We start from the raw sequence: 17,638 nt of genomic DNA, 5'->3' as shown, positions 1-17,638 counted from the left end.
ACTTAAAACAGGTCAAAAATTGTCAAATAAGTAATTTTTCTGGTGTTATTTTTCTGGTGATGACTCTAAATGTTGAAATAGCAGTAAAACCACATTCATTGATGAAATGACATAAGGGATGGAAAGGGGGGATGGCAGTTTTACAGGGGGGATGATTTGGACCGTTTTTATTTCAGGGGGGGATGCCATCCCCTCTCATCCCCCCTCAACTCCAGTACTGACTACAGCCTAAATTATGGTTCTGCTTTAAATCGACGCAGAGCCTACGCCGTAGGCTACGGCGTAGGCTCTGCGTTGGTGTAACGCAGAACCGTAAATCAGCCTTACCTCGTGATTAGCGAAGCGGATATCCCTGGACAGCAGCACGGCCAGCCAGTCGCAGCCCGAGGACGCGTCCACGTTTTTGGCCAACTTCTCCAAAACTGGAAGGTGGCCGGCTTGGAAGTGGTACGCCAACGTGACGTGAAGCTGCTTCTTATGGGGCTCAACGTGAACATCTGATGAGAGAAAACAAGAGGAGTGTGCGGTTAGGCTCGGGAGCCTAGAGTTAATAAACTTTTATAGGATTATTTGGGAGCTCTTAAAGCACAGGTGTCTAACTGAATCCATGGATCCACTGCTTTAACACACCTGATTCTAATTAATCATCGTCACAAGCTTGTCATCAAAGTCTGGATAGTTCTGTTGATGACACAGCTCCTTGTATCACGGTGTGCTAAAAAAGGGACAAGTCTTAAAGGAAGGGGTTTACTTCTCCAGTACATCCCTGCTGAAGGGCAGAACTGTTAACTCCACGAGGAGGTGTCATACCTGGCTCACTCCAGAATTGTCTGTTTTACCCTGAAGACATCAGTCTTGCTTTTATTTTTTCCCTCTCTGGTGTTTGTTTGGGGTTGTTGATGTTTTATTTGTTGTTTTTTTGTTTTTTACTTGAATGCGTGGGAAGACATAGGACTGCTCTGTAAGATTTAGCGTAAAGTTGCTTTCGTCAATGAAAATTATGACTAAATATCATCGTCAACGAACCTTTATCACCTGAGGAAAACGAAACGCAACGGAAATGCTGGTGATGTGACGATAACGATAATTAAATATGTAATGCAATATCGTAGAGGAGAATAAAAATGAGACTAAAATGTAGATTACAAAATAAAAAAAATAAATAAATAAAAAAATTAAAAAAACTCAATCCCAGTCGCTGCAGCGGGGAATCAGATCCAGAAGATGCAGCTGCAGAGTTAGAGGCTGATGCCGTTAACGCAGAGCTCTAGGTTCACGTCAAGTTAAAAACAAAGTTACATAGAGAAACGCAGGGATCTGCTCTGGGGCTGGGAGGAGAAGAAGAACCATCTTTGGATACACTTTCCTACATAGACGTGGAAAAGAAAACCCAATGTGTCGTTGAAAAAGAAAAAGATGGGGAGAAATGTGGAAAAATAAATATGTTATAAACTCAAATTAGAGTCTTCTGTATCTGTAATGAATGTATTCTTGAGTCTATAAGTTAACAATAATATAATAATAAGATAACCTTGTTTGAATTGTCCAGGACCATTTTAGTCTCGTTTTAGTCAAAGATTGTATTTAGCCAAACCTATTTTACAATTCAGACTAAAATAAGACTAAAATGCTCAGACTTTTAGTCGACTGAAACTTGACACGACTAAAAGGAGAATGAATGTGACTAAAACTAATAAAAACTAAAATGACAGCTTGCCCCAAAGACTAAACTAAAACTAAAATTGAAACAGGCTGACAAAAACAACATCAAATACATGTGTTCATCTTCTAAGATGGAATATTTCCTGACGCCTCAGCAAGAAAAAGGTTCTTAATTCAAGGATATTGTGAAGCTCCTGAAAGCAGCGTCTAATGATTGTAGTGCCTCTTATCTCCCTCCCAGCCAGGACTTAGTTAAGCTGATTTTACAAAATAAACTACTCCTTATGATCCTGCAAGAGGGGCTGGGGGCAATAAAGTTGCCCACTTTGAACTCCGAGGAGACGGAGGACTCGTACCCGCTTTAGAAGCTGCTTCGGTGGCAAAATCGGCGGCGAAGCTCTTCAGAACCTCGGCCATCTGCTCCTCCACAAAGAGGCCGATGAAGGTGGAGGAGGTGTAGAGCTCCAGGGGGAGCGGCATGGGTATCCGGCTCTTCCACCTGCCCACGGTGGCCTGCAGGGCGTCCGACAGAGCTTCCACCTTCGCATCGGCACACTAGTACAGAGGAAAATTATGTTCAGCAGTCAGTCATGTCACGCTCACTAACCGGGTCAAATATGCTTAAAGACCGAATGGAGGATGAAAACCTTCTGATGGCACAACAACCACCAAACCTGACCAGACCTGACCCAAACAGACCTAATCAGACCTGACCAGACCAGACCAGATCTAACTAGACCAGACCTACATCAACCACCAGCCCTGACCTCAATAGTTTCAGTTAAAATCTATTCTTAAAAACTTTAATTTTAAAGGTATCAAGATGGGATCTAATACTGTCCTTGATAGTAAACTAAGAGCTGCTTCCACTGGATGAGGAACAGTTTGTTATTTATAAATTACTAAGTTCATCTCTGCCTGACTACTTCCACTAGGGCTGGGCGATATGGACCAAAAGTCATATCTCGATATTTTCTAGCTGAATGGCGATACTCGATATATATCGATATTTTTTCTGTGCCATAATTGGGGTTTCCCCCAAAGCATTATAGCATAGCATCTCTGTTAGCTTCATTTTGTTCTGAGGCAAACCCTTAAAAAAACAGTCAGTTTTAATACAAAGCCTCGTGCCAAATGTCACACAGGTTCCTTTATTAACAGAGGTCTGCACAATATCAAAATGTATAAAACAAATGAAATAAAAATAAACTGCCTGCATATATAGAATAAAAATGCTTCTTGAATAAAATAAAACAAATATCCCTTTCCTCCATAACAATTACATTAAAATACACTGTGCAATTAATACAATGTAGACAGTAACAGGCAGACTTTTCCACTGAGGTTGACAGTTGTGCAAATAAAAAAACATTTGTGCAAATCTCAAATAAAACATTCAAATCAATTTGTTACAAAATAAGCTATATCAAAATCATAATTTTTTTTTTTTAAATCGATATAAACGATATTGTCTCATACCATATCGGCGTTTGAAAATATATCGATATATATTAAAATCTCGATATATTGCCCAGCCCTAACTTCCACCAAGTCACAATGGGAACGGGACATTGGTTCATCTCTCACTGCAGATCAATGGAATCTAATATTAAAGCAGTCAACATCCATTTGCAGCTGTGTGAGATATAAAATTATATAATTTAAAATTATAAATAAAGCTTATATCACGCCACATAAGTTAAAAAAATGGACCCAAATGTCTCTGAACAGTGCTGGCATGGCTGTGGTGAGCTTGGTACATTTATGCATTTACTACGGTTCTGCCCAGTGATCCAACAATTCTGGTCTGAAGTAATTGACATTTTAAAAGCTATTTTGAATATTCATATTCCTCAATGTCCTGCTGTGTGTTTATTGGGGAGTGCAGTGGAAAATATACATGTAAAAATTATACAACGTATCATTGCTCTAGCTTTTCTGTCTGTGAAGAGGATGATACTTATGAATTGGAAGATTCGCAAACCAGACTGCTATAATAAATACAACTGGCTGAAGGACTTTTTGGATTTATTGTCAATGGAAAAGGCAACCTCAATCCTTAAAAGGGAAAGTTCAGTTTTTTACAACCTGGACCTTATTTCTGGCATTTTTTATGGTCATATACTCACCCAGAAAAGTTTGGTGTCATTTGGAGTCCTTCGGAAGATATTAGGAGTTTTGTGCGAGCCGCTTCTCCATATAATGGTGACGCATGGGGGCACAGCGGGACACAGACGATGCAGCGTCTAACACATTATTGTTGCGAAACTCGTTCATTTCTTTTATGAATCACTAGATCTGCTTCTGCGCGTCTTCCAGGACCTGTTGTCTACATCTGGGGCTGTGTGTGTAACAAGGAAATCAGTTTGTAAACAAGACCTCTGACCTGCATGACGTCATCTGAACGAGTTTCGCGGCAATAATGTGTTATTTAGACGCTGCATCGTCTGTGTCCCGCTGTGCCCCCGTTCACTACCGTTATATGGAGAAGCGGCTCGCACAAAACTCCTAATATCTTCCGAAGGACTCCAAATGACACCAAACTTTTCTGGGTGAGTATACGACCATAAGAAATGCCAGAAATAAGGTCCAGGTTGTAAAAAACGAACTTTCCCTTTAAAGACAATGAAAATGGCCAATTTCCCCCATGGACTGTCATTAGAGAACAGTTGAGAATAATAGAACAGTAACATGACCTGGTCACATGCTTTTTATTTTATTTTACTTATTGTTCTTTTAGAGCTGGACCTGAACTGACGCTAGAGGCTCCATCATCTCTAACGTTTATCCGTACCAACCCTTCCTCCCACCCCCTTGTCTTTATTTGTGAAATGTGGTGGGGTTTTTTTTTTGTCATTGTAATGTTTTTATTTTTGTTATGTGAAATGTGGTGTTTGTTAACCTCTTTTTTTTGTCTTCATTTTGAAAAATAAAAGTTATAAATGAGGAACGACCAGCCCAGACCTAACCAGACCTGATCTATGAGGGTCCACATTAGGACCTAGATTAAGGAGGCTGAAGGCTCGTTTCTCCTTCAAGCAGAAACTGTACCTACAAAGAGGAACCCGGGTCACGGGCTGAAACTAAGAAGTAGAGATTTGAACGCCCCCAAATCCCCCTCGACAGTACTTTAGAGAAAAACACAACATCTGAGACATGTTTACTTCTCTTTCAGAGGGAAGCCTTGAACTGTTTACAGCGCCTGCCGCCGAGTAAACAGCGACGGCGTAAACGACGCACACGACAGGCAGAAACCTACTATGAAGAACTGGCAGAGGGTGATGTGGGGGAAGATGTTGTGCGCCTTGTTCTTGCCGCAGGTGAGGCGCGACTGCTTCCAGAAGTGCGTGAGCTGCTGGAGCAGCGGCCCGCTGGGTCGCAGGTACAGCACGTACTCTCTGGGCAGGTGGTCGTCCAGGAACGGGTCGTCCACGTGGGAGAAGAGCCTGAGGGAAACGTGGGGGGGGGGGGTTAATCCAGCAGGGGGCAGTGGTGCTGAATAAGCAGTAAATGTTTACAATCTAAATACCTTGTATTTCATTTCCTGTTAGGATTAACAACTTTGAGAGAGAATGGATGTTAGATGTGTGTGTGTGTGTGTGTGTGTGTGTGTGTGTGTGTGTGTGTGTGTGTGTGTGTGTGTGTGTGTGTGGCTCTCACCAGTCACAAGCCGCCTGGACGTTTTTGCCTCCCGTCGACACTAAAGCTTTCAAGCTGCAACGAGATGGAGAGAAGGGAGATCAAAGCTCGGTCCCGAAAAAATCAATACTGGCTCTTCCGGGACGGGGGTTTATTTGGAGGAGACCGCATGACGAAGAACAAAGAACAAAGATGCTGAGGGAGCAGTGAAATGACAACATGCACGCAAATAATTAATAACAGAAGTTCATTATTCATGCCGGCGGTTGGTGGAGCAGAGCCGTCGCTGATGTGAAACAGCCTCGTTCTTCGCTGTGAAATCATCAAGAAATCTGATTCCATCATTAATTAAGCGAGCTCCCTGACTCACACAAACAAATCCCTGTGCTGCGAGCCGACGTGGGCCGAGCCCGGACCCAGGTCTGATGTAAGAGGGTTGTTCCGACTGAGCAACCGCCGGCTCCAGAGATGACACATGCATCATCTTTCTGAAAGTCACGAAAAACTAAAAGAAAAACTGTAAAAAATAAAGCACAAACGGCCTTTAGCATGTGGCAAACCCAGAGCTGCCTAAACCACAACATTTTGAATTTAACCTGGAGCTTAACTCGTAGTTGAACCTGATTGCAGTGTAGAACTTTCCAGGGAAATTATTGTTTAATATAAGTGAGAGATGGGACGATTGTTCTCTTGTTTATTGTGATCATTTTTGATCACCAGTCTGTCTGTGGAGCATGTGCAGTTCACCTTAAAAACTTTTAAGTTTCCTTTCATTTTACCTAATTGTCAGGACTGGTACGCTGTCGGTGAGTAATATAAACTAGCGTCGCCGGTGTTTCGAGTCAAGAAAATGTCATAAAAGTTCCAGGAAAGATTGCACAGTTTTTCTTCCATCTCTTTTGTCTCCAGGTGTGCACAAACTACAGGTGAATCTATATTTAAAAAATGTATAAATATGAATATGTTATCGGTCTTAAGAAGCTAGGGCTGGGCGATATGGACCAAAAGTCATATCTCGATATTTTCTAGCTGAATGGCGACACTTGATACATATCGATATTTTTTCTCTGCCATAATTGGGGTTTCCCTCAAAGCATTATAGCATAGCATCTCTGTTAGCTTCATTTTTTTCTGAGGAAAACCCTTAAAAAAACAGTCAGTTTTAATACAAAGCCTCGTGCCAAATGTCACACAGGTACCTTTATTAACAGAGGTCTGCACAATATCAAAATGTATAAAACAAATGAAATAAAAATAAACTGCCTGCATATATAGAATAAAAATGCTTCTTGAATAAAATAAAACAAATATCCTTTTCCTGCATAAAAATTAAATTACAATACACTGTGCAATTAATACAATGCAGACAGTAACAGGCAGACTTTTCTACTGAGGTTGACAGTTGTGCAAATAACAAAACATTTGTGCAAATCTCAAATAAAACATTCAAGTCAATTTGTCACAAAATAAGCTATATCAAAATCATAAAAAAAATATATATATTTTTTTTTTTTTTAATCGATATAAACGATATTGTCTCGTACCATATCGCGTTTGAAAATATATCGATATATATTAAAATCTCGATATATCGCCCAGCCCTATAAGAAGCAGATGTGAAAAAACACATATGGTGCATCCCTACTAAGAACATTAACTATCGACAGCAGCAAGCCCTGGTGTGAAGCTGGAGAGCTGTCTAAAAACTTAATGCACACATTATCACGGTGCTGGAGTCCAGCGGTCTCTACCGAGGCTCCTGGCCGAGGCTGAGCAGAGTACTCAACATCCCTTCAGGATCTTAGTCCACTGCAGTTGGGGTCAGCCAGAGGTCACTTGCTCGACTGCAGTTAGATTAAGATTAAAAGATTTTTATTGTTTTATTGCTGCTGCAAGAAAGCAAAAGCACATGACTCCAGTTTTGGCATCAATTCCTTGACTCCCAGTTTGTTTTCTCTGATCCATCCAGACGCAGATCAGTCGTTTTGCAGGACCAAGATGAAGTTTAAACATTTTCAGTCCCTGCCCCGACATTGAGGAACGGGTTGCCTTTTGCACATCCAAGTCACTTCCTGTTTTTAAATCCTTTTCTGAAACACAATTTTTCACTTTGTCTTTTCAACTTAGTTTGAAATCTTGACTTTTATTGCTTTTCGCTTTCATTTTTTCAACCCTGTATTTATATTCCACGGTACGCTGCTGTGAATCTAGAGATGCACCGACTGATCGGCCACTGATCGGGATCGGGCCGATAATGCCCTATCGGCTTTGATCGGAGATCGGAAAATAGTAGTTCATAGCGGGCCGTCTCTACAAAACATCAACACTGAAAATGGCATGGCACGGTATGGGAGTTTTACAATGTCCGAAAAGGACAACAAATTTGCAGTTTGCAAAGTGTGTGCAAAGGAGATACCGCAAGGAGGAATGTTACAAAATAATTTCAACACAACGAAGCTGATACGACATTTCACACGTTTTTCACACGAAGGAGATTATTGAGTTTTCAAAGTTGGCTGCTGCTAAGGCAGAGACAGAAAAGGAGGTGCAGCCACGCCGCTAACTCAGCTGTAACACCTGTAACAGAGACCTATAAACGACAGGAAGAAAAATAAAGAACTACATCGTAGGGTAATGAATTCATAAGCTCATCAGCCGCTTTCTGTTATAGAAGACATCGGGTTTAAACACGTCGTTTGCAGCTTGGATCCCCGGCAGCGCGTACCTGCGGTACGCGCTGCCGGGTCGTATTCATGATACTTTCTCATCTCCTAATTCTTATACCTAATAATACAATGTCAGTGTCATGTACATGAGACAACAATATTGACGAATTTATGGATTTCAAGCTGTGATCGGTGATCGTCAAAATCGGGATCGGCAGATAATGGTTTTCGAGATCGGTGATCGGCCCTCAAAATCCTGATCGGTGCATCTCTATGTGATACTGGAAGTTCCCTCTGGAGGATCAATAAACTACAACTTTATCTTATCTCATCTTTATGTTTGTGCCATTTCACACGTTCATAATTCTTTTGTTTTGTCCGTCCCCATGTTTTTGTTCAGCACTGTAGCCAAGCATGTTGTTCTCGAAGTGCTTTGACTGATCGATGAAACGGACCTAAGCTACAGCTTCTGTCACCCAGCAGTTTAACACGGAGTTAAACGTTAAACCTGATCGTGTTGTATTGGGATAAACTCTGTGAACGTCCTGTAACCAGGTTACAGTACTGTGGGACGTACAGGAGCTTGGATCTCTTGAACCCAACTTAAACATTAGCTCTGCCGAGAACTAACACACTTAGAAGAACAGCTCTGTACAGAGCTGTTGCAGAGTGGAACAGGCTTCCACCTGAGCTCTTGTTATCTGAAAGCAGAAGTAGTTTTAAAAACAAACTGCTAACAACAAACTTTTCCAATTGTAATTAGTAATCAAAACTGTGGTAAATCATCTTAATATTGTAGTTTTTTCCGTGTTACTACCATCTATAATATCTATACTTTATCGTTATTCTGTGTGTTTTTTGTATGTATATAATTGTGTCCTGTGTGAGGACCCCAGGTAGAATAGCCATTACTCCCACAACGGAGTGATGGCTATTGGAGATCCTAATAAATAAACATGTAAACCTACTGTAACTAGAAGGGAATCCTTATCAACATCACTGCAAGCCTCTGCACGGGACGGCCTCCGTAAAAATGATTGGACGTGTGTTTGGCTCTGAGGGGAGAGCCTGTTTTTGTTCTCAACATTGTTTGGTCTAATTTGTAAACAGAATATTATCTTGAGGTATCGCTGTGAGTTGGTCTGTGGTCGAGGTCAAGCATACAAAACAGCCAATAATCATCCTATTGATCAACTGGCCTGCCTTTGTGTTTGTCTTACTAAAGGGATGAGACTGCGGTTTCCTCCACATCCCCAGATGGAAACTGTTGCAAAATAGCACAGAGACTTTATCAGATCATGGTCATGGCCTGAGATACAGCAAAAAGAACACGCACATTTGTTTTGTCCATTTCAAAACCCTGTAACACGCTCTGGTCGTGCAGTCGTGCTTCTCAGCTCTACGGACACTTCTTCCAACCTTGTGTCCTGATCGCCACTCTGACCGCCCCGTGACACAATATTCAGTTAGGTCTGCACGCTCTTAATAATGTCCCATGAATTTAATCAGGCACACGAGGAGTTGCAGGAGCATCACAAGGACCACTGAGAGGACTTGGATACATCAGAGCTCAGTTTTGACTCAATACAAGGAAAAAATAAGATTTATTTTGATTTTCTGCTATCAGGAAATCAACAAAACAATAAAATGTATACCTCAAAAAGCCACAATGATGAAACAAAAACATTTCTTGCTTTAGCAACTGTTAATAATTAGATTATTAAGATAAAAAAAACGGACTTAGTGAGCCTAATATATAACAAAATGTATAAACAACAGATGAAATAATGAAATGACACCATGCTTTTTAATCTAATGGACATGCAAAAGGAAATGATGGTGTTCTCAAAGATTATCTGTGTCACTTCTAATTTCCTTCACACTTCTTTTCTCCCAAAACAAAAGAGAACTGGTTTCATGATTACTCTCGAGTCCTCAAATCTAATTAGTGTCTTTTTATATAACCTCCGTATTCAAGGCTGCCGCTGCCTCTGAAAGAGTCAGACTTGCCGTAAAAGGTCCATCAATAACCCTCTTACAGTCGATCCCCTCTGGAAACACTGATTCATCACATTTACACGCTTGTCTGCAAATATCCAAAACTGGAACTGCACGATGTTAGAAAAACATGCAATACGCAATTTCATAGATGATAAGATAAACTCTTCTTTGCACACATTTCCCTCACTTCTCCCTTTCCCTTCTGTTGCCACATTACTCTCCTGGTAATTTAGCATCTAAACGCAGCGAGAGTCCGTCTGATTGGTCAGATATAAACTGTAAATGCATGACACTTGGGAAATAATAACAGCCAATCACTGACTGCAATATCATTTTTGTCCCTGCGATACTGACATTGTGCATGTTACTTTTAAAATAAAAATGCATTTCTGAGCTGAATCATTCCCCACCTTGGTATTTATTGGCCTTTTTACACTACAATTTCTCTTTAGATTGTTTTTTAGTGTAGTTTTTGCGAGAATGAACATTGTCTTTCCTGCAGTGAGCCTTTCAAATTCAGCACCAAACCATGCAACTCCATCTCCTTTCAGCTTAAGAGCTTAACTTCTTTCTGCATTATGTGAAGAACAAAGCAAAGCCCAAGCCAGTAAATCACCCATTCATTACATTAACTAACCCAAGAACAAAACCTTCACAATAACAGCGTGCCTTTTCTAAGGGATCAAGCTCTGCTTGTCACTGCTCTCCATGGCCATCATAACGAGCCCAAAATCAAAACCTACCAACAGATAAACATTTTGTTCTCGGTGCCATGGTGAAGCCACGATTTGACTCCTTTCACATATGCATGCAGCGGCATCTGTGTGTCACGGCGCTGACGGCGTTCATAGCTGCGGCTCTACAGTTTAAATTCAATGAGCTATTTTTAAATGTGTCCCACTGAGAGGGTCCTAGATACGGCAAAGTCCCAAAACCCTGGGGGGGATCACCATGACAGAGTAGCGTGTGCAAGATGTGAGTGGCAAGCCTGCAGGATCGTGACAGATGGCTCAGACTGATCTACGACAGCGCGCAAACAAACATGAATTTAAGCCACAAACATGATGAAAGCTACATGTTCGTTCACCTCAACAGGCCACATTCAGATACAGCATTATATTTAAATGACCCGGTTACTGACAATACAAACCAGCACTGTGTGCACAGGGCTTAAAACACTGAGCCGTTTGTTGGTAACAATCGTCTTATTCAAAGATTCCACCTGGTACTGTGTGGAGGCGGAAAAGACGGGGATTTTTCCTCCGAACGCATGATGAGATTACAAGCAGATGTGGCTGCGGCGTCACAAAATCTAATCCAGGCTGCAGCCTTTAAGGGCTGGCTTCTTGTCTCAGTGACACTTTATGCTGGTAACAGATCCAAGATCACAGGTACGGTCTCACGCCGTCGCAGAGCAATTAGAGGTGCATGATTTTCCTTCACGTGTGTCTAATTTTTTAGACATTTTCAACACGCTCCCCTCTGAACTGAAGAGGCTCCACTCCATCAGGACCAGGACCTCACAGCCAGGGCTGGGGATCCATTCAAATATCAAGAATCAATTCGATTCAGATTCTTAAGATTCAGAATTGATTATCAAGATTTCGATCCGATTCGATTAAGATATCGATTTGGGTTAGTGTTATTAAAACTGTTTTTTGAGCTGTTGCATGAATTATATGACTGTAGTTCTGCAACATATTAATACTAGTATTATACTGAGATTCAACAGGAAGTATTGGCGGCTAATGATGCTGTAAGGACCAATCACCTCCCAGAATGCTGATAGAACTGCTTTCAGAAACATCGTGTGGGTCAGAATTACCAAACCGATCCAGGGCAGCAAACAGGCGACGTATGAAATCGGTTTTATTTTTTCCCAGATTCTGGTTTTATTTTTTTCCATTTTCTGTCTTTTTCAGGTTTTTAATTTTTGAGAATTTGGTTTTTAGTATTTCATGCTAATTTAACCCCAAGACAGTATATAAAGTAATGAAATATAGACAGTTTTTGCAATTATAACTGAAAACTTTAATGTTTGCATACCTTTAAACATATTTAAAAGGCAAAAACATTGTGGCCAACAAAACATCCTTTTTTGGGCATAAACACAAAAATACCAAAAGTTGTAATGTAATGATAAAAAAAAAAATAATAATTTAAATCCATCTTTAGACATATGAATCGATTTTTAGGAATTAATATTAAAATCGATTTAGAATCGGAAAATTGATTTTTTCAACACAGCCTGCTGCACACCACCCCAACTCACCCCGGTTGAGTCTTTACTTTGTTTGCACCTGGTACTGTGATGTGTTCTTTACTGTCCCCGGAGATAAAGCTCTCTGAATCTGAAGGCGTCAGACAGCAGATGCAGCATGGTGTTGGCTTTAACAGACCTGGCTTTTCATAAATAAATCTGCACATGAAACAGAAACTCTTCTCTTTTTTTTGTTTGTCGAGACAACAGCTGAAGTTGCCGAAGCACAAGCGTCAGCCACCGACATCCCGAGGTGGTCAGGACCCCTTGAACTGCACTCTGTGTCACCACAGTTTCGACCAGTTAACTGCCGGAGACTTGAACAGCTACAAAAACCAAGCACCACAGACCTGCTGCTGCTGCTGCATCCTGTCACACAGCACAACAACTTTAGTCCTTTTCTCACTCACTTCTTCTGCCTTTACTGTTTAAAGCATAAAAAAAATAATATATAAATTATAATTCCTACAGAATTCAGTCATTACAATGCTACAATCCTGCACCAGTTTAGCTCCGTCTGTCCTGCAGGATTTTTATCGATTGTAAAATGTCAAGGTTGCTGATTTCTTCAAACAAATCTCTGTGCTACGTCCCAAAATAGTTCAATGTTTTATTATAACAAACCTCATTTCACACAGGAGGTCAATGAATGCATAAATAAATATATACTAACCATGACATCCTCATATATCATTGAGAAGAGCATGTGAGTGAATGCAGAGGTTTAACACGGAGCATTAATAAGAAGTGTCACGTCGGCAGTGAGGCATTCGTACAGTAATTATTGATGACCCTGTATCTGGGCCAACCATGAGACTGGTAGATGTTGAGTCTTTCAAGGCTGTAGTCTACAAAATGGCAAACAGGCAGGATGGATTTTCCAGCTTCACTCTTAAAGCGTCTTTTATTGCTCTCTTTTTCGCACAAATTATTTTTCGTTAAGCCGGGAAGGATTTATTATGTCCAGAGAATAAGTAAATAAAACTTAGATCGCAGTCAATTTGTTTTCTAAAAGAACAGGGACGTGGATAATAACTTCCTTATATAACTTCCTTATTGTGCCGTAAACACATGTAAATAAATATCTAGAGAATCCGGAGGCCAGACTGAGCTTTGTTATATCACTGAGTCACTGTGAAGGGATCACATGGGAGCTGCACAGACCCCATCACTTATATCACTGTTAATGTATTGCTTTCTTTCACCGACAACATATGAAGTTTAGCTTTTGTCTTGGATTTGCCACAGTAATGATGAGCTGATACATTTTTCCAAAGAGAGTTTTGTGTGCAAACTAGCTATCCTCACACAGATCAGCCTCGTTTTCATGCTTTTCATTACGCCTACAACAAAACTCAGAACTATAGACCCATTGTGACAAAGATTACCTTTAAAGCAACACAATGTAACTTTTCCACCATAATCTAATATTTCCAGAGTCATTGTGATGGTACATCAACTTCCAACAGGTTTAATGACACCTCTGTCATGGTCTGAGGTAGGGCTGCACTATCATGTTGTCATGTTTGTTATATTTTGTTAATGATTGTGGATTACATTTGGAGAAACATCTACCTTTCTCATCACCTGACACATATTGCACATAAATATTGTTAAAATTGTTATTGTTAAAATTATTTAAAGACAAGAGAGATGTTTATTGTTTTTATGTTCAATGTCAGCTGTTACAGCAAAAAGCAGCCAGAGGAATAATTTGTTGCCTCAGAACTACAGGATCTGTTACAAGTCCCCTTTCTGAAAGGGTGTTCAACTCAGGGAGGAACAAATATTGTTCAAAATTGTTATTATTGTTTAAATTATTCAAAGGTTTGTGTAAAGAAGACAAGAGATGTTTATTGTTATTATATTTTTGTTCAGCTGTTGCAAAGTTAAAGTAATAAGTGCAATAAATGTTATATTGGAAAAAAATCGTGAGAGAATCGTGATCTCAATTCTAAGCAAAAAAATCGTGATTCTCATTTTGTCCAGAATCGTGCAGCCCTAGTCTGAGGGGTCTGTGTCGCCTTCACTGGCACTATGTAACTTTGAGGAGCATGGTAGGAACCCTTCCACACTACTGGTAAAGCACTACCGCTTTTGTCCAAAGGAGCCGCCAAACTCAACAAAAGCTGAAAGTTACATTGTGCTGCTTTAACTAAATCTTAAACAAAGTATAACTAATAATGAATACTTGAGTATTTCCTCCTTTTGACTTCAAAAAATATATATTCGCTTAATTTACTGAAAGCAAAACATTTATCATATCTATATTCTATATGATACTCAATTTGGAAGTATTACGTTGTTGAAAACAAGGTTAGAAATCGATAAATACTTCCCTTTTCAAACATTTTATAAGTTCCTCATATCTAATTTAGTTCTTCATGTATATATAGACATTTGACATTTAAACGAGGTCTGTGGTTGATGTTTGTTTCTGATACCGAACCTCAATCAAGCGGCAGTAAGGCATCCAGTCCAGTTCTAACCCCAAGAAGTCAATGTACCAGTTTTCTTAAACGTCTGATCTGACGACACCGATTCTGTCTGATACTAGGGGTGGGTCAAAAATATAGATATATCGATATTTTATTGATATACATGTGTAGGAATAATTATCTTTACATAAATCCAAGTATCATCATCATTAATTTTTTTTAATCCCGATTTTTTCACCATTTTATCCCCCAGTGCTCCTACCTGTCAGTCCTGGGCATTGCTCCCTCTACCAACCCCGGGAGGCCCCGCACTGAGCTCAGGTCTCGTCCTTACTTCAAGTCCAAAACAACGAGCACAGTTATGCTGCTTTAAAGGTGTGTTACGAAAGGGCTTTCTGGTGGGATGAAACCAGTCCTGATGGGTCTGACTTTTATAACGCCACCTGGGGAGCAGGAAGTCCCAGAAAATATCTCCCACAGAATCAGGAGGTCCCACATGGACCTGGAGGGCTGCACCCAGACGGAGGCTCATCTTTCTGTCCTTCAGTCATATCAACGTATATGTTCCTGTCACTGCAGAAGGCGAACAGTCATAACATCAAACCTCTATGTGCTGACATGTTTTCGTTGTTTTTATACATCCAAAATACCCAACAACGTACCATAATTACACAAAGACTAGCCTGGTACCTATCAGCTGGTGAAATGTGGTTTGCTGTCAGTTGTTCCTCCTCCATGATTTATTTTTATCCACTGATTGTACAAATTGCTTACTTTCTTATTCTGCAGTAAAAAAAAACACGTTCCCCAGTATGTGTGTCATACTTGTGTTTTTACTGACGGGACAAAAATGTGGCTTTCTAACTATTCTGAGCTGGCACATTTATTTCATTTTGATTATCACGTACCATCTGTTACAACTTCCACCAATGTTTTCAATAACCTCTGGTCTGATCTTAGAAGCAACAAATTAAATATAAACTTCATTTCTTCTCCAAAGATAAAAGAACCGAGATACTAAAAGAAAATGGAAGAAGTGTGAAGGTGTTTTGTTTTTTTTTCCTCAGAGGAATAGTTTCACACTACGAGCATAAATGAGACTGACTGTTATTAGTTGTGGCTTCACTTTATTTTCACATGCACTACTGCTGCAGGCATTATTGGAAACAGCCTTTCATTTCAGCCACATATGGTAAGTGTGTTCATTTCCTGTTTTCACATTTGACCCCACTACAGATCAAATGCTCTGGCTGGCTTTTGCCATGTTTAGCGTGTTTGGTTTTTCACGTATGTAAACATTCCCCGGTCTGTTTATGACATCTAACTTGGACGCCTCTCCGGGCCGCTGGACGACTTGATTTGACGAACCATGACTATATAAACGGCATGCTTTTCATTCTGGACCATTAGTAAGAAACATGAAAGAGGAAACTGTAAATTAACACACAAGACACACACAAATATATACACATGCTACAGCGCTTGCAGCTAGACGCTCCCAAGGGCTCCTCCCTGCCTCAAACCCGACAGGCAAATCAACATTTCCTGTTTACAGGCCAGCATCTCCAACCACTTATCAGTCCGGCAGCGCTGAGAGAAATGTTGCTATCCAACTTTTAACAGCTCCCAAAGAGAGCCCCCTCATCAGCTGGCAAGACACGCTTGGCTTCGACCGACTCATCAAGCTGAGCTCGCGCGCGCTCGCGCCAATGCCGAGCCACCGTCAGCATTTTCACTTGGTGTCTGGCCAGGCTGCCTCACTCAAAGTCTGAGTGAAAACTCTGACATTTGCATGGAAACGTGTGATAAGTGAAGTCGCTTCTTCATAAAAGCAAAGGCCACATCCGCCCCATCGCTGTAATTTGGTAAAAAAGAGGTCAACTAAGATGCATTTAGCTCTGGTTAAGTCAACCATGTCCTCTTGCTGTATCTGTGAAACGAGCAAGCTTACTGTTCTGCCCTTCAGGTGAATGAATCATCCCTTCACCTGCCAACAACAACAATCATCTAAGTTTTCTTTAACATTAAAAATAAGCCACAAAATGACTTTGATAAGACGGGCTGGGCACCTGCTCAGAGAATGAGACATACGGCGGGATCGAAGGGTTAATGATCTTCTGCATGAAGTTACTGGAGTAACACGCTTCCTGCACGAGTAACACACCATGAATTAATCATTTGACGAACCAACGCTGCAGATGTCGGAGTGCTCGTCGTGTTCATAGAAAGCGGGCTAACCTTGTCAATACCTTCCTCATTTCTGTACCTGGGTGTTTATTGACTTTTATTAGAAACAGATGTATTAACAGATGTGCCGCTGCCAGGCGTCGTCACAGCCAGACTGACTCTCTCCTTCCCCTTTTAGCGTGCCACACTGACCGAGACCTTGCATCTATGCTGCAGGATGTGCCTGCCATTGAAATCTAGGCTGCACAAGGTGACATACAGGGTAGTTGATAAGCAAGTGACCAAAATATCTACTATCTACAGGACGCCTTCGTGATTTCACATCTAAGCAGCTTGCTTTGGTTAAAACAGAGCGTTTTCCATGCTGGTGTGGCTCATTTAAGCTGGTCTGAGATCTGCCGAGCAGCATCTTCAGCAGACCCAAGCATGGCATCACCCCTGCTTCTCTTTTAATTATAAAACCTTTTTTTTAAGGATTGCTTTGCATGTTTGGTGTGTGACTGAGAGGTATTTCTGATGACAGATCTGTTAAAGATGAGTTATGTACAAAAAGGTGCCACATTATACACACAAAGCTGCTTCTGCCATATCAGCAATATTTGTTAGAGTTCAGGGTTACATTTAAAAACTCGTAAAATATGGTTTATGCAAATTAAAACATATCACATATCGAGACTGATTCAGCTCTTATTTAACAAAAAAGAAAAGTAATTTAGCTCAGCTTTCGGGGTGTAAAATGAGCTGGATACTTGAATTTCTCCTGCTAATGACTTCATCTGCTCTAA

At 40.6% G+C, this 17,638-nt stretch overlaps 1 protein-coding gene across 1 annotated transcript in view; it reads right to left on the bottom strand.

Moving 5' to 3' along the window:
• ubash3ba (ubiquitin associated and SH3 domain containing Ba) overlaps positions 1-17,638 on the bottom strand; it is a 34,939-nt gene that overhangs the window by 8,326 nt on the left and 8,975 nt on the right. Inside the window, exons 2-5 of the mRNA XM_061739887.1 lie at positions 5,323-5,376; positions 4,922-5,108; positions 2,019-2,217; positions 328-497 (exon numbers count right to left, since the gene is read on the bottom strand). Coding sequence (XP_061595871.1) covers positions 328-497; positions 2,019-2,217; positions 4,922-5,108; positions 5,323-5,376 — 610 coding nt within the window. The remainder of the gene's footprint in view (positions 1-327; positions 498-2,018; positions 2,218-4,921; positions 5,109-5,322; positions 5,377-17,638) is intronic.

This window comes from Cololabis saira, chromosome 14 (genome assembly GCF_033807715.1).
Source record: "Cololabis saira isolate AMF1-May2022 chromosome 14, fColSai1.1, whole genome shotgun sequence".
Lineage (NCBI taxonomy): Eukaryota > Metazoa > Chordata > Actinopteri > Beloniformes > Belonidae > Cololabis > Cololabis saira.
The sequence above is the reverse complement of the archived record's forward strand: the minus strand, read 5'-3'. Positions and strand labels throughout refer to the sequence as shown.